Source organism: Tachypleus tridentatus, chromosome 12, assembly GCF_004210375.1.
Source record: "Tachypleus tridentatus isolate NWPU-2018 chromosome 12, ASM421037v1, whole genome shotgun sequence".
In the NCBI taxonomy this organism is placed as follows: Eukaryota; Metazoa; Arthropoda; class Merostomata; order Xiphosura; family Limulidae; genus Tachypleus; species Tachypleus tridentatus.
Window position 1 is genome coordinate 94,209,229 of NC_134836.1, and position 16,456 is coordinate 94,225,684.

The 16,456-nt window shown below is 34.7% G+C and overlaps 1 protein-coding gene across 8 annotated transcripts in view; it reads right to left on the minus strand.

The window, feature by feature from the left end:
• The window catches only part of LOC143234037 (netrin receptor UNC5C-like), a 131,041-nt gene that overhangs the window by 11,616 nt on the left and 102,969 nt on the right, over positions 1-16,456 (minus strand). For all 8 annotated transcript variants that reach the window (XM_076471055.1, XM_076471054.1, XM_076471051.1 and 5 more), the window contains 7 exons: positions 12,316-12,480; positions 11,313-11,366; positions 6,279-6,419; positions 3,410-3,643; positions 1,127-1,276; positions 604-705; positions 36-208 (listed from right to left, as the gene is read on the minus strand). In XM_076471055.1, the coding sequence (XP_076327170.1) occupies positions 36-208; positions 604-705; positions 1,127-1,276; positions 3,410-3,643; positions 6,279-6,419; positions 11,313-11,366; positions 12,316-12,480 (1,019 nt within the window). The remainder of the gene's footprint in view (positions 1-35; positions 209-603; positions 706-1,126; positions 1,277-3,409; positions 3,644-6,278; positions 6,420-11,312; positions 11,367-12,315; positions 12,481-16,456) is intronic.

The window sequence follows — 16,456 nt, forward strand, 5'->3', positions numbered from 1 at the left end:
TAATATTACACGAGTAGGAGCCAGTAAAAACGTACTCTCCATGTTAGACCTTCCTCGTCTCCAATACATGCATCACTACAATAGAGACTGACGTTCCATTTGCGAGGGGTAAGATTGGCACAGTGTTGAAAACTGATTATTAATGGTTTCTGTAAACTGACACCAGGAGGCCCAATCTGCATCACTGGACTGAGGATAGTTTGTTTATCTACGAAAGAATAGATCATTATTACCATGTAAATGTAACAATCTACCTAATTTCATAACAATAATACAACCAGAATATTTATAAATTTATTTTATTTAATCTACAAGTTTTGTGAAACAAATATTAAGTTACTGACCATTTTCTATTAATTGTTTACATTAAATAGCAAAAAAAAAAAAGGTTATATCTGTTGCAATGCAAAAAAACAGTTGCGGTTTTTATTAACAGAAACGATAATAAAACAATACGTTTTTATCTATACGCTTCTTCAAATATTAAACACTTGCACGACTCGGTTCCACAATAAACCATAAAGAAACACGCTTCGCACGTCGAAGAATACAGTGACAAAAGATAATGCTATTGACGCTTAACTACTAAAAAAGAATACTTACCACTTAACTTAGGCCGATCTTTGTCTTCTCTCAAGAGAGCCACATAAATTTCTTCTTTCGTTCCTTTTTTTACTGCACCTTTGGGTGCAGTGACAACTATTCCTGAGAAGGGAAAAAAAAAAAACCTAACAAGACACACATTTAGGAAAAACCTGTTTTTACTCTATTTTCATAAATAAAGCAAACAATAAACAACGTATAGAAAAGTTTATTATTGTTTTGGTTGAATCCTTTACAACCGAGCCAACAACATTATATATCGCTGATTTTTATGAGATTTAAAAAGAATGAAAGCAGTATATATTTTGTAATAACATTAATAGTAGAATAAACAAATCTATCTTTTTTCCAGGTAATGTGGAGAATATAGCGTAAGATTTCTGAGGAAAAACTACTAGTCGCTTTTTATATGATGATTTTAATAATACAACTTCGTGTTCCCCACAGTGTAAAGTACTAATTAGTTAGTTGAAGCTCGAGGTTATTGAAAAAAAACCCGTTAAAATATCATAAGTAATCTTACCCAGATGCGGCAGTGATATTCTAGCTCCAGCTCTTGTAACTACCTTCCATGATAAGCATTCTGTATCGACACCAGGTGGCAGCAAAAAAGATATCGTTGATTTACCGTTTGTAATTATACCTGAGTCACACTTCGAATCTGTTTGTGCTTCTGTAGTTAAATTACAAATAAATTATTTAATGAACGCTAAGAAATTTCTAAAAATACAAATTAGTTTTGTACAGTATATTGCAGTTGTGCTTTAATATGATGTTAATATGAAAAACACATACATTAAGATACAAATTATTATGGAATTAAATGCATGCTTACATATACATAAAGTTGAATACTATTCAGATACTTTTCGAATATATTCTCAAGGCTCAGCATGAGAAGGTGATTAAGACGCTCGACTCGTAATCTAAGGGTCGAGGGTTCGAATCCCCATCGCTCCAAACATGCTCGCCCTTTCAGCCGTGGGGTGTTATAATGTGACGGTTCATCTCACTATTCGTTGTTAAATGAGTAGCCCAAGAGTTGGCTGTGGGTGGTGATGACTATCTACCTTCCCTCCAGTCTTACACTGCAACGTTAGGCAAAGAGCTCTCGTGTAGTTTTGCGGAAATTGAAAAACAAAACCAAGCGAGGTTTAGCTAGGGCTATTGTCGGATGATTCCCAGTTCGGGAGGTGGTACTGTTGGTACGCACTGCATTTCAGTTGTGTGCGCAGATAGCTTTCGTGTAGCTTTGCGCGAAGTTCAATAAACATATTCACAGGCGCTTAAAGTTACTACTATTCTACATACGTTGGGTTAATATTTCACGAATTCCTCCAAAAAAAAATGATATCAATACAATACAATAGCTACCAAAGTCAAGATTTAGGTATGACAAGGGGAATCCCCCCCACCGTGTTTTATCTAATTGTTCGAACAATACATATATACTAAATGTGTAATTTGCATTATCTGTAAGGTTGATAAATCACACGGGAAATCGTAAGACTAAATGCTTTCAAGGTAAACAAATTTTTACACTTTAACATTTAAAAAATCCAATAACATCCAGGGACCTAACTCCCCTTGACCCCCAGTTAAATTTACCTCCTTTCCCTACACTGAGATCTGAAATGGTACTCTTTGTAGTATTAATGGCATATACATTTCTAAGTCTAAGCACATGTAACTTATTCTGTACCTTTTATCCCTCTTTCTAACTCAATGTAGCTCTTAGTTTCTTTTTAAATAAAACAGGCCTGCGAATTTAAACTTCATAAAGGTCGTTTTGGTTGTAAGAACTGATTTTACATAATTTAGCTACGCAGGCTTCGAAAGTAAAGGTCATTTTCTTTCTACAACATCACACCAAACATGCTTGCCCTTTAAGCTCTGGGGGCGTTATAATGTGGCGGTTAATCCCACTATTCGTTGGTAAAAAAGTAGCCCAAGAGTTGGCGATGGGTGGTTATGACTAGTTGCCTTCCCTTTTGTCTTACACTACTAATTGGGGACGGCGAAAATTTCAAAACAAACCAATCAACTACGTAAGGGTCTTTTATAAATCGGGAATAAAAACAATTATGCTTAGATTAAAGTATTATTTCGTTTACCACAATAAATATTTATTTATTATTATCTATGTTAATAAAAATACAAACAAACTGAAGAAAATGTAAGAACATCGATGTCAAACGAATGTGTATACTCATTCATCCTGATTTATGTGTATGTGTGTGTGAAATTTGTGCCTTTTAGTCTTAAAATTAAGTGTTATGTTTTTCTATTATATATTGAACCTAAAGCTTCTCGTTTGAAAGGCCATTGGTAGTATAATAAAGATCAGCCAAATCAGAAAGAAGAAAAAGAACTCTTTCTTAGATCAAATAATTACTTTGCTTACCACAATGAACATTTTTTATTATTATGTTTGTTATGTTTGGGTTCTGGAACAATCGATAAGACTCTCGCGTCGCAATTGGTCTAGAGAAATCTATAGCCTTAGTTGTCAACGTTTTAAGCATAATAAAATGGGACTCAATTTCAATAAAAACGATTCATTTGTGTAAAAATACTATGACGTTTTGTAAAAATTCTGTACGTGATGGTTAAAAGTAGATATCATTTTCGAATTCAGCGCACAGGAGTTACTGTAGAACATATAAAATATTCAAGATAATAAAACCATCGCAGACCTGTATTTCTTGTTGAAATACTAACATAGTTTCTCTTTTAATATTTTCAATTAAAACCAACTCACTCTATAGTTTAACTGAAAAAAAATATTGAGCTATCATGTGCTTACCTGAAACTGACGATAATCCAGAAAGTGGAGATTCTGTGCGAGATAGTATTTTTGTAGAACAATTGGTGCTGCATGTTTGGGAGGAGTTGAGAGGGGCCCTTGGTGTGGGGTTTTTATTGCAGGGGAGGAGGCCCAATTTTTCACCGCCGTTTAACTCATTGTGAGTTCCCTGACGTAAGTGTGGTGAAATACTTACAGCGTTCTGGGTCAAGTCAGGTTGAAGTGCAACAAATCCTGATAAATAACAGATGAAAAAAGCACACAAAAACTACAGTCTCGTGTAAAATTTTTCTATGCACTCACAAAACGTCCGATTTCTCTTGCTGAATAAAGAAAACTAATTTATTTAAGAGGATATTGTGGTGTAGAAACTGGTTAATCAAAATAATTTGATAAAATTTAAGTTCGTTTCTTAAAGAACAACTTTTCATTTCACTAGATATTTAAGAACTAATCCCTTAATTGCTATAGTGTTACTAATAAAGAAGTGTTTAAGGGAATCCTGAAAAATTTTAACGTAGACGTGACTTGGAATCTATCTGTCACCATTGGCTTGCTTTAGAAGTATTAATAACTAAATTTTACAGTTCATTCTTAATACATTATACAGCCGAATTGTTTTGTTTCTGAAAAGTGCTTTTAGACAGAGCATTTTAGGCTTACCTGTTTATGAAACCGAAGTGTGGAGTCTCGACAGTCAGAACTTTTCGCAACGTTAATCATAACGACAGAAAGAAAGAGATAAATAAAGGAAAAAGTGGATTGATTGATTCAATCTATAAACATTCTGTAGCGGTACTATACTATATAGATTGTAGCCTTTGTACACAGAGTTAGGATTAAATACCATTCCGTGTCCATCTCCTCAATCACGAGGAATAGGTGATTGATTGAAAAGCAATAATTTTTTAGCTCATTACATTTTTCGTCTCGAGATGTCAAGTATATTCATGAGAGTTCATCTTTATGCTTAGTCCATATTTCTGCCTAAACCAGTAACCTTCATTTCCTTTTTTTTTAAAAAAAAGTATTTGCGAGATTTTACATAACAACTGCATTGAATAGGCTATCATTCCGTGGTTTACTGATTTATAAATACGATCAACTTGGAAGCATAAAATCTGATTTTTTATGGTTTCAGTTTCTAAGAACAGTTCTTAATACACTGAAATACGAATATGATGTTCCGCTCCTTGGATCTGAGTACTTTGTTCCTTTTCACAATGAAATATCTACTTCTGCTGGCAAAACGCCATAAAGTAGTGTTTCAAACCAAGTAAATGACACGGAAAATGATGTAGGATATTGTAGTCGCTAGAGGGCGAAGTTAAAATACTTCTCAGGAAACTGGAAATAATATAAGTTTCCTCTGTAAGTATAAAAACGTAGCGAATTTTTTGTAACTGTCTAACATATATAGTACTGTAAATATAAATACTTTTTTAGTTTGTTTTTCTGTATTCGAATATTTTACAAGTAATACCTCGAGTAAATGTTAAACCCATTTTTGTTTCTCTTTAATTGCGGAGGCCCGGCATGGCCAAGCGTGTTAAGGCGTGCGACTCGTAATCTGAGGGTCGCGGGTTCGCATCCCCATCACGCCAAACATGCTTGCCCTTTCAGCCGTGGGGCGTTATAATGTGACGATCAATCCCACTATTCATTGGTACAAGAGTAGCCCAATAGTTAGCGGTGGGTGGTGATGACTAGCTGCTTTCCCTCTAGTCTTACACTGCTAAATTAGGGACGGCTAGCACAGATAGCCCTCGAGTAGCTTTGTGCGAATTACAAAAACAAACAAACTTTAATTGCGGAAAACGTGACCTATAATACAGATGCACCGATGATGTAAACAAGTATTTAGTTTTAATCGATGTTTAATGAACATAACAGACTCGTCTAAGAGGGAAAAACGAAGAAAGAAATATAATCACATTTGTGCTCCACAAGCTATTCTTCCCGTCACACCAAACATGCTACCTCTTTCGGCCGTGGGGGCGTTATGATGTAACGGTCAATCACACTAGTCGTTGGTAAAAGAGTAGCCCAAGAATTGGCGGTGGATGATGATGACTAGCTGTCTTTTTTCTAGTCTTACACTGGTAAATTAGGGCGGCTAGCCTTCATGCAGTTTTGCGCGAAATTAAAAAATAAACAAACAAACACAAGCTATCCAAAGCTAAGAGTGCAAACGTGCACTGATCAAGAGATAACTAAATATTATAATCAAAGTCAATGCTACTTACAATTCTTCACTTTTTCTCCGGATCAGTATCTTTTACATATCAATTTGAGATTAATAAAAATCAATTAATGTTCACCAGTTTCCAATATTAATAAATATAGATCATTTCTTTTTGTGTGTGTGTCTTATTTTTCAAATAATGCAGCCTTAGCTGGATCAGCTGTCATATCAATGTCACAAACTTTATCTATTCATGTTACATTCTGCTTTGTAACATCACAAAGTGGCTTGTTACATTTGGGTAAGCTGTCAGAAGGTTTAGGAGTGTATGCTAATACCTTACCATAAATATACGAAATCATATAGGGTGACCACATGTTATTTGTCAGATTCTTTCCCTTGACTTTTCATTGAAATTTTCAGGTGTTCTAGAACACGCACACTCGTCTATATGATACACTGATATTTCATCTTTTCCTCCCGAACCAAGACAACTCTAAAGTAAGAGGCTGATGACCAAAACTAGGTTAAAATATATTGACGACTAGCATAACTAAATAACTTGAATCTTTTTTAATCTTTTTTTTTTTCAAATTCTCTAACTTTTCCCAAGTTTTACAGGTTTGTAACCGACGAACTTTCGTTTGAACACTACTTCGAGCAATAAATGAAAGCGACACCTACCTGTTTCGCTAGTGCTATAGAAAGACAGATCTCTGCCTTTGATGCGACGAACTACAAATATGATAGTAATCATTGCCGTCAGAAACACAGCCAAGGCGACAAAAACTCCGACGTAAAGAGTGATATTGGCATTTGTTATTGCTAGAAAAAAACAACAACAATTTAAAAGTTAATACTCACGAACAGGCAGAACAATAAACCATATAAAAATGTTAAATTACTAAAAAACTAAATTGTAAAAGTAATGAAACATCCAAATAAACATTCTCATATGTGTATTATTATTTGTTCTATTTTGTATACAAAAGCACTAAAATACAAGACACAGAAATATCTCATGTTCAATGCTAAGATCGTTGTAGAGAATCATATGTTGAAATCAAAACGACGTGTGTTCCGCTTCTGATGTTCGTAGTTCAAAACAACAACAGAACCATTGTGAGCTGAAAGGCGTGTCAGCTGATGTACACCCTTTTGTTCCATTTTATGTAGTTTACGTCATAACATGAATGTGTCTACACAATAAAACAGTATACTTAACTAAGAGCTGTTCTTCTTGATGACGAGAAAACCACTTGAAATAAAAATGTATCTCAGAACAGCTGGTACGGGTATTAATTAACACTTTTATTGATAAGGAGAGAAGAATGTTTCGACCTTCCTTGGTCATCTTCATTTCAAGAAAGGTTAACCTGAAAATGACCTAGAAAGGTCAAAACGTTGTTCTTATCTTACCATTAAAATTGTTAATTCCCATGCCAGCGGTTCTGAGATACATTAAGAGCTGTTCTGAGTTGAAAACCACGTAATTTTGTATTGCAAACAAACAAATTCTGTATTTATATTGCTACAGCAGTCAACTGAGTTACAATTTGCAAACGTTTGCGTTTGAGGTGCTCAATCTGTGTTGTGGAATAACATAGTGTTTTTGTCAATTTACGACAAACGTTTTAACAGTGCGTAACAATGTACAATCTTATGTTTATCTAGTGATTTAGGAATTCAAGATTGTGCTCTGACTATTCGGTACAATCGCAAATGTTTCGTTATATTATTTTGGAACAAACCACGATGAACTAAATTTAATGGAAAATTTATATGAACAAAATCACTTAAGTCAAAAATTTGTACTGTTTGGATGTATCCTGTCTTAAATTTGTTTCATCACGTTTTTGAACATCCGAAAACTGCGTGAAATTAGGAATTTTATGTCACAGTCCAGTAAACATGCTATAACGCAACGTCACGACGCGCGAAATGAACAATCCATCATTTTAAGCACGAGCGTTCAAGAGCTGATTAAATATTTAAGTACAGGTCAAGACCCGTGTCAAAACATTGGGGACGTATAAGCTACAAGTGTTAGTTGAGGAAGTTAACTTCCCACCAGACTGTGCTAAAATTAAGCAGTCCCTTACTTACTACTGCCGGTTGGAAATAACTTTAACATATCACAGCGAAACATGCCCATAAGCCGTACTCTTGCCTATTCAATATTCAGTGATAGAAATCGAAAAAGATATCAAACTGAACCTTACTTCTGTAACACAAAGAATTCGTTTTAGTGTGAATACAAACTAGCGTTTTTAAATAATGTGTTGCATCAGCGTATACAAACGAGAGATTGAGAAGTTGAATTTGTTGTTATTGAGTTTGCAAAATTAATGGTAATGGCTGTTTAGTTTTAAAACTGTTATGATATGCCGAGTTTAAATATTTATAAATCTGCTAATATACCACAATAATTTGGTTTCATTTGAAACTTTCATGTTGTTATATGGCTTGGGAGGTTAATATTGACCGAATACTGTCACGTTTCCCTCTAGTACAGCGGTAAGCCTACGGATTTAGAACGCCTTAAAATTAGGTGTTCGTTTCTCCCCTTGGTGGACACTGTAGATAGTCCAATGTGGCTTTGCTATAACAAAACACACACACACACTACTTATATATGTGTGTGGTGGGTTTAAAGGTTTATAAAACAGTATTAAACGTATAATTCAGTAAAAATATATATAAGCATTTGACATCTTTAGGAAATATAAAACCATAATTGTCATGTGTAGTTTTCATGTCACACTGCGAAACATTTTCAATTTTTTTCTTTTTAGTTTCCATTATCTCAGCAATTAAAGCGAAAGTATATTTAGCACATACGTATAAATTACAAGAAAAACACAATGATAAACTACATTTTAGTTTTTGATGTTGTAGTTTTAGGAGAGTTGACTTTATATATATTATATGGTTTCGTCAATTCACTTTAGACACTGAGTCATCTGGTTTGGTAAATCAAAAATAATTTGATAAGTTTTTCTTTTTACTGATAAGTAATAAAAAAATAATTTTGAATTGATTTTAGACTAAAGAGTTTTAGACCGAAAATTGCAGATATTAGTCTGATGTAAAGTAATACCTTATTAGCTTAAATACTTCTATGAAACGTGGTTTGAGTGAATTTTCTTCCTCGCAATGTATCGTCAAAGTTGTCTCGAACAAGATAGTTCATGGATATCATATTCTATACTATATTTACCAACAAAATTATTTTTTTACTGGTAGGTATTAAGTAAATTCAACAAGTGAAATTACGTAAGAATTTGTGCTCTTACAGACAAAAAGAAAAACGTATGCTTCACTTCTGATACGAAATGTTTGCTTGTTGTTAAGCGCAAAGCTACACAAAGGGCCATCTGCGCTGTGTCTCTCAGCACGGGTATCGAGACCCGATTTTAAACGTCATAAACTGTCAAACTTACTGTTCAGCCACGTGGGAGTATCAATCCTGAACCTAAAATATATTAATTTAAGGAAAATTAAAAAAAATATATATTTCGTAAAATCTCGTATATGTAATATTTGATTAACTGAATTGAAAATTAAAATATAAATAACGGCTTATAAATGTGGTAACCGACAGTGGTAAGTTTACGGTCTAACAACCCCAAAATCCGTGGTTAGATTTCCACAGTAGACACAACAAAGAGCATATGGCTATATTCAAAAACTATCAAAAATTATTATGAATGTGAATACATTCCTCATTTTAAGTAGATATATTGTTTTGCTTTCTAACTTGAACTCACAAAATTCGATACTAGGACTAACTAGAAACCAGCAAGGTGAAACTTTAGAAGAGTAATTCTGACGTCATATGACCCAAGAAGACTTCGTGACTCTAGAATTACCGGTGGAGTACAGGGACCCTATCAGCCTTTCAAGTAAGATTTGTTAAACAATAGCTATTTATGCACCCAAGATGTTTAACCAATCTAACATAGTTGTTAATAATGGAAAAGTGGCGTGCGCTATCTATTCTATATCTTAGACGCTTATGGTTTAGTGCCCTGATTAGGGTTATTAGACTAACATACTTGACCGTTTTGTGGGCTGTGGGCTTTCTTAATGAAAACTATACAAGATCTGTTTTACATAGTAGGAATATTAAATTATATATATATGATGGAACAGCAGTAAGTTTATAGATTTACAACGCTAAAATCAGGAGTTCGATTCCCCTCGATGGACAGATAATCCGATGTGGCTTTGCTATAACAAAAACACGCATACATTAAATTATATAGGAATATAAACTATCAGATTCCACATTAAGTTAACATACAGATTTACTGTGGTAAGGGAGGTAGGGTTTGGCAGTAATAATATATATTCCAGAAATAGCCATGTTGGTCTCGTTTCCATGTCTACTTGTACTTATAACAAAGCAGCTAAGACAATCTGCCCGTACCTAATTGTGGGGAACAACCAGATGTAGACCAGACAGTCAACAGGACCTTGCCGATCACGCTAAAGGGTTAACTGTCATTCTTATAATAAGTAATGCATGTACGAGGAATATTTTGTGGTATCACCAGCTCCAAATTTCAGAACTCTATCACAGGGCCAACGCACGCCTTTTTAATCACGTTAACTTAAATGGAACAATAGAGCTGTACATAGATTGAAAATAAGCTACTGTATAATAGACTGGCTGTCAAAGCTTAATTTTTTGTTCACGTTGACTCAGTGGTAAGCTACGGGAATACAAAATTAAAATACAGGATTAGATCACTGCAAAGGCATAGAGCACATAGCCCATTTTGTAATTTGGGGCTAAAACAAAACGAAAAATATTTCTTCCTTTTGAAAAAAATGGATTATTTAACTGGCAAGCGTAGGCTTTCCTCCTTTTCCCGACCTCACTTAAAACATATATTATACCAGACTGTACAAGCTTATGATACGTAAGAACAATTCACTTTGGTAACGTTTTTATAACATAGATTAAAACGTGTAATAATATGAATGAGTTATTTTTACTGGCAAAAATATAAAATAATTCATTTTAGGAATAAAATTTCTGAAATGGTTTTAGTTTAGAATATTGCCATAACATAATGAACCAAAACAAATAATTAAGATATCTAAACATGAAACAATGAATGTATATAAAACATTAATTAACTGGTAGTTTAAGTTTAAAATGTTCGATATAACTTTCTTTCTGATGTGACGTCTGAAATGACAATTATTTCCAACATAAAAGACAAAAAAAAACACTCATTAGTTTGAAGTTTGTATTTCTCGATTACATCCTGACATTTCTCGCTTTCTTTTGCGGCATTACAGAGTAACGGATATGATTTTTTTTTTAATTAAATAAACAATCTCAATAGCCTTAGACTGTTACACTTTCTATATAGGCTTTTCCTGTGAATGCCTTAACTGCGGAACAAATTTTGTCATACAACTGATAGGGACACTTGAGTCACAGTTCCTGTTTCTGTAATTGACAAGCGAGTACTAATAAGACTGGGGACCTTGCTAGGCCGTAAAGTTTCGTGGAACATAAATACCGAGTTTAAGAATACGAATTAGTGAAACAAGATGTTCATTTCTGCTTTATTTTTGTGTCTCATAGGCTACAGATACAGACATTACAAGAAGAAGTACAAATAAACGCCCAGATTTTAAATGGAATTTCGAACACTAAAATATTGAATTGATAGCGAAAACTAATAGAATTTTTCTCACCTTCTTTACTGTGATTTCGATCGTATGAATGGAGGTTGTCTGTCTCTCGACCAGCTAATAATAAGCAAGATGAAATAACTTAAATACATTTTGATTATTAATTTAAAACATTTGGAGCGTTTTGCATTAATAATCAGCTTCTAGAATAGCAAAATAATTCCTCTTTTTGTATTAATACTTCTGTGCTTATAAAATTTCACCTGGAAAGAGGGTAAGATAAGTGAGATTTTTTTGATTACATTAAAGTATAAACGTAAACCTGAACTCTACGTATTTTGAAGCCAAATGATTTTGCATGTGTGATTACTTCCATTTCAAATCAACAAAAAGACATGTAACCCAGTCTATTCAAATGTATACTTGAGACAGCAATTGAAGCTTTCCGTTTCTAGAATTGCAAATATTAAGTTATTTAAAGCCGTAGAAAATATAAATCTGTCTTAGTCTAACACGTGACGAATCTGGTTATTGAATCTAGAGATCGAGTTACAGAAATGTTATAAAACTCACTTAACTATGATATACACTCCACTGTAAGGGTTTCGTATTCTTATCATATCAGAACGTTGGTTACAAACTGGTATTTCAGTTATTTGCTAAACGGCTAGTTGCTTTTTACGTTGAACACATCAAGTTTGTTTACTTGTGTCTCGCACATGTTGATTTGAAGTTTTAATTTTTAAAATCTAGATTTTAATTTGCATTAAAATACCCAAGACCGGCAACTTTGAGGTTGATTGTCTTTGATTAAATTGAGGTTGATTAAATTTTTAATATACAGTCGCGTGCAATTTTCTAATCTCTGACAAGGTGTTTAACTGTTACAATTAATACATGTATATAAATAACCTGACATCGAAACATCCGGACAATCAGTTAACTGATCAACTTATTCTATTTATCCACTTACCAATTCAAAAAGTGAACGATTTACAAAATTAAAGAAACAGGATTAAGTTCTTCTATGTAATTCCACATTAATGTATTAAAAAGACAAACGTACCTCTGCACATGCCTCCTGTGCAATTTCCTGTTGACAAATCCTTGCCCTCACAGTAACGGCCCCCATTAGCTGGCTTAGGATTGGAACAGGTTCGACGACGGTGGTGCCTGCAGTCTAGACCGCAAGTTGACCACGAGGACCATGAGGTCCAGCGACCATCAACTGCTGTAAAATTGGAAGTAGACTATGTTGGACATAAGAGTGCCCTTTACTGACAATATATAAGGATATCTCTATATTATTAGATCTGACTTTGTGACGAAAATTATATAATTTTATATGAGTATAGTTTTGTCATAAAGAAATAGTTCCTTGGAGGAAAATAGATTATCTTTTAGCGTAATTAGGAATAGCACTAATATTTTTCAATACGTTGTATCACCAACAGGAAGCTGAAGTGTTGTTGTTCTATAAATTTTTAGCCTTAGCTTTATGTGACTTGTACGGAAGAAAGTTGAAATGTGATAGCCTGTTCATTTTTAGCAGTTAAAATGTTTTACTCAGTTGTTAAGAGTGCTTCTCTTTTCTCATTCTAATGGAGCTGGAATCGAATATCATAAGATGCTGGATTTGGGATACCATAATAAAACTATAATTGTGCATTGTAGAAATTCATAACTACAGACCATTGAGGTTATCTTATGGAAAATAAAACTGATGGTTCTGTTTCCACTATTCTCGTGATGTTAATTGTGATTGAAAGTCTGTCTTATTTTTTGGGTGTTGGCGACGCACGGCCCAATAGTTTGCATACTAGGACTTGGATTTGAGAATTTAAAGTTCGCGTCTTGTTGCCGTAACAAATCCACGGAATTCACTTTGAAGCCATAAGTGTGCTATAAGTCAACTCTTACCTTTCGGATAAAAAGAAATATCCTAAGAGTTGTAAGAAGTGTTATTGATTACTTGGGTTTTCTTTAGGGGTTGCCCATGTACAGAAAACTCTTTGCTAAACTCTGCAATAAATTTCTATACAACAACAACAAACAAACAATAAGCTCTTGAAATTGTCTGTTATGGACTAGCAGTTTCAGTGATTCAACTTGGCTGTAACATTACAATGTTTATTAAGTCACTATATAAATACAGCTAGCCATCGTTATTCTCGTAAAAGTGTTCCTGAGTACCACATTAAATAACTAATCCATTGACTTACAGTTAAGACAAAAATGTGGAGTCTTTTGTGCAGCATCATTTGCATGTACGTCTTCTGTTTGTTGGGTCAGCTTTATGAGGTCTTCATTTATTAAACTCTCTCCACGTGAATTTATTAACTTCTTCATATCACCCTTTTAACTTTGTTGAAACCAACCTGTTTTGCAAGCTGTGCAAATGGTATTGTGAATTTAGGACAGATCAGGTCCAAAACTAATAAACTAATCTGCACAGTTTGGCCACAGATCCACACACACACATTTCATGCACTTAACTGTCACATTCGTCCATGACTATCCGATGTTTTTCACTGCCTTCATAAAGTTAGAACTGCATCAAAATTCCATGATAGATATGCAATTGTCACCATCAGTCTCCATTAAGCGCTGTGAAAATATGTGTAACAGGCAGTGTGCCTTGAAAACAATGATTACCCTTATCCACGGGTTGTTATATGGATGTCATGCTGAGGAAAAACAGAATTCAACTTTAATTTCTGTTGTTAAGGGGTCCAAATTTATTGAATGACTATTGGCATGGTCGAGGAGTAACAGTGCTTTCTTAGGGAAGTATTGACTTTCACAATATCGCTTAACAGTTGGGTAAAAATCACGAACAAATCGCTCTTCAAAAATATTCTGAGTAATCTATGCTTTTTGGTTTCAACACCATATTACAGGAAGTGTTTCTTGCTGTGGCTCAGTGATCAAGGATTTTCAAAAATTTAGTATTTAATAGGGAAAATGTGAACACTATGAAATTAGCCTAAATACTAGCTGGTCAAAAGTTTAAGACCATACCAAAAAGAAATCCTAAACAGGGTAGGAAATTCCCAACAAGAGGTCTCAGTAGTGAGTTGCACGGCCGTCATTGCGAATATATTTAACAATTCGCTTTGGCGCGGTCGATATAAGCGTTTGCAGAAAACTGGCTGGAATGTTATTCCAAGTGGTGAAAATGGCTTCTCGAAGATCATGCACTGTTTGGAATTGACGTCCATTTCTATAGACCTCACTTGTCATCCAGCCCCAAATAGTTTTGATGGCGTTCAGTTCCGGCAAACACGCTGAATGGTCCAAAAGAATCACGTTATTCTCCAGGAAAAAGTTATTTGTCCTGCGGGCATTGTGGATTGCAGCGTTTTTCTGCTGAAAGATCCAGTCATTTCGACACAAGCGAGTACCTTCAGTCAATAAGGATGGTATCTCCAACATGCCAATGTAACCAGCTGCTCTTTGACGCCCCTGTATAACCTAAAGCTCCATTGTTCCATGGAAAGCTTAACCGAACTGTTTCGTGGTGTGGAAGGAGGCGTGGCGTTTGAAGACGTTTGCGGTTTTTAAAACCTTTCTCTCGTAGATACCGTCTTATTGTTCTTTAGATGCACTCTGCATCCGTAAGGGCCTTAATCTTGTTCGATGATCGGCTGGTGTCTTGCCGGACAACCCATCGAATCCTCCTGCTCAACGCCGGAAAAATTTTCTTGTACCGGCTACTTGAAATTCTCGTTCCATATCCCTCAGGGTTTATTAAGAAATTTGCAACAACAGTTTAATGCGCCCAATATTACCAGCGATGGCACGTTGAGAGAGACCTTGCTTTTGCAGCTCGACAATTCTACCGCGTTCAAACTTTGTCAACTTTTTAATCTTTGCCAAGTGTTTACTCAATGTAACACAGGAGATGTCAGTGGGAGATGTTGACAACGCTAATGTTAGTTTTTGACTCACTTGTTTGGTTAAATTGATAAAATAACATAAGCAAAAGCCTTTGATATCTTTGTAACATTTTTTGTGACAAATGCTTCTTTGAGTGTACCAACAATGAAGAATGACAGAAGATGCTCGAAACGACCTTTGATATTGTAAGAAAAGAGTTTATACAACATGTTAATCACATTTTTATTGAAGTAATTTTTATATGCATTTCAATGGTGTGTCACACATGTTATTTATTTTGTTCATAGTAACTCCCAGCCTTTAGATAATGCTGTAAAGGGTAGAATTATAACTGGAAGACTGTATCGCATTCTTGTCGACAAAAATATTAATGAAGCCAGCTTGTTAAACGATGTAGAGTCAAAAAACAAACGTTTCGTAGAAATGAAAATCATATTTCTGTTTGTCATAAAACCAGAGCAATCGGGTGTGGGTGAAATTCGAGGGTAGCTTTTAAAATGTCTTCACACAAACAAAATATCTCTTTCATCTACCTACGGATTCTCTTTGTAGCAGCGCATGTATTTTCAACATATTTTTTGTCGAAAACCATCACCTCGATCGTATTTAGGCTTTAAGGGTGTTGGAGGTAGTGGAACATAGCCGATTTCTCGTTGTTTTTTTTTTTTTGGGGGGGGGGGTTGAAACTCGACCCAGAGGACAGTTTTCGACCTAAACTAGAAAACAAAAATACTTGTGGCACTACAAAGAGAGACATATTTTCGTCTGAAGGCATTTTTAAAGCTTCCTCCGATTTTTACCAATTGCTTTTTCAGCCACGAATTGTAGGTTATGATAATGGAAGAGAATCATCCTACTTAAAGAGAAGTCACTGTAGTGAAGTTAGACATATCTCCTGACATGTTAATTAAAGAATCTGGAGTTTATGGATGCTCACAAACTAACTTTTTACGAATTTCCAGACACACCTTGAAATCAGTGACAGTCTTCAGACGAAAGGTGGCCGAAAAAACTGGAATCACAGCAATCTCTTTCAACAACATACCTCTCAGGTCCTCCATTTGTACAGCGGTATGCCTGTGGACTTACTACACTAGAAATCGGCGTTCGATACTTGTGATGAATATAGCACAGATAGACCTATGTGTAGTTTTGTGTTTAACTATAAACAAAAACTTTCAGGTCCTCTGATGCAACTGCAATGAACTTGTGTACATCTGGACTGCTTAAACGTGGTCTTGTAAGCTGAATTCTATGTCAATTTGTGGCTTAAGTTTGTATTCACATGACCTTCTCGAAGCTTGTTA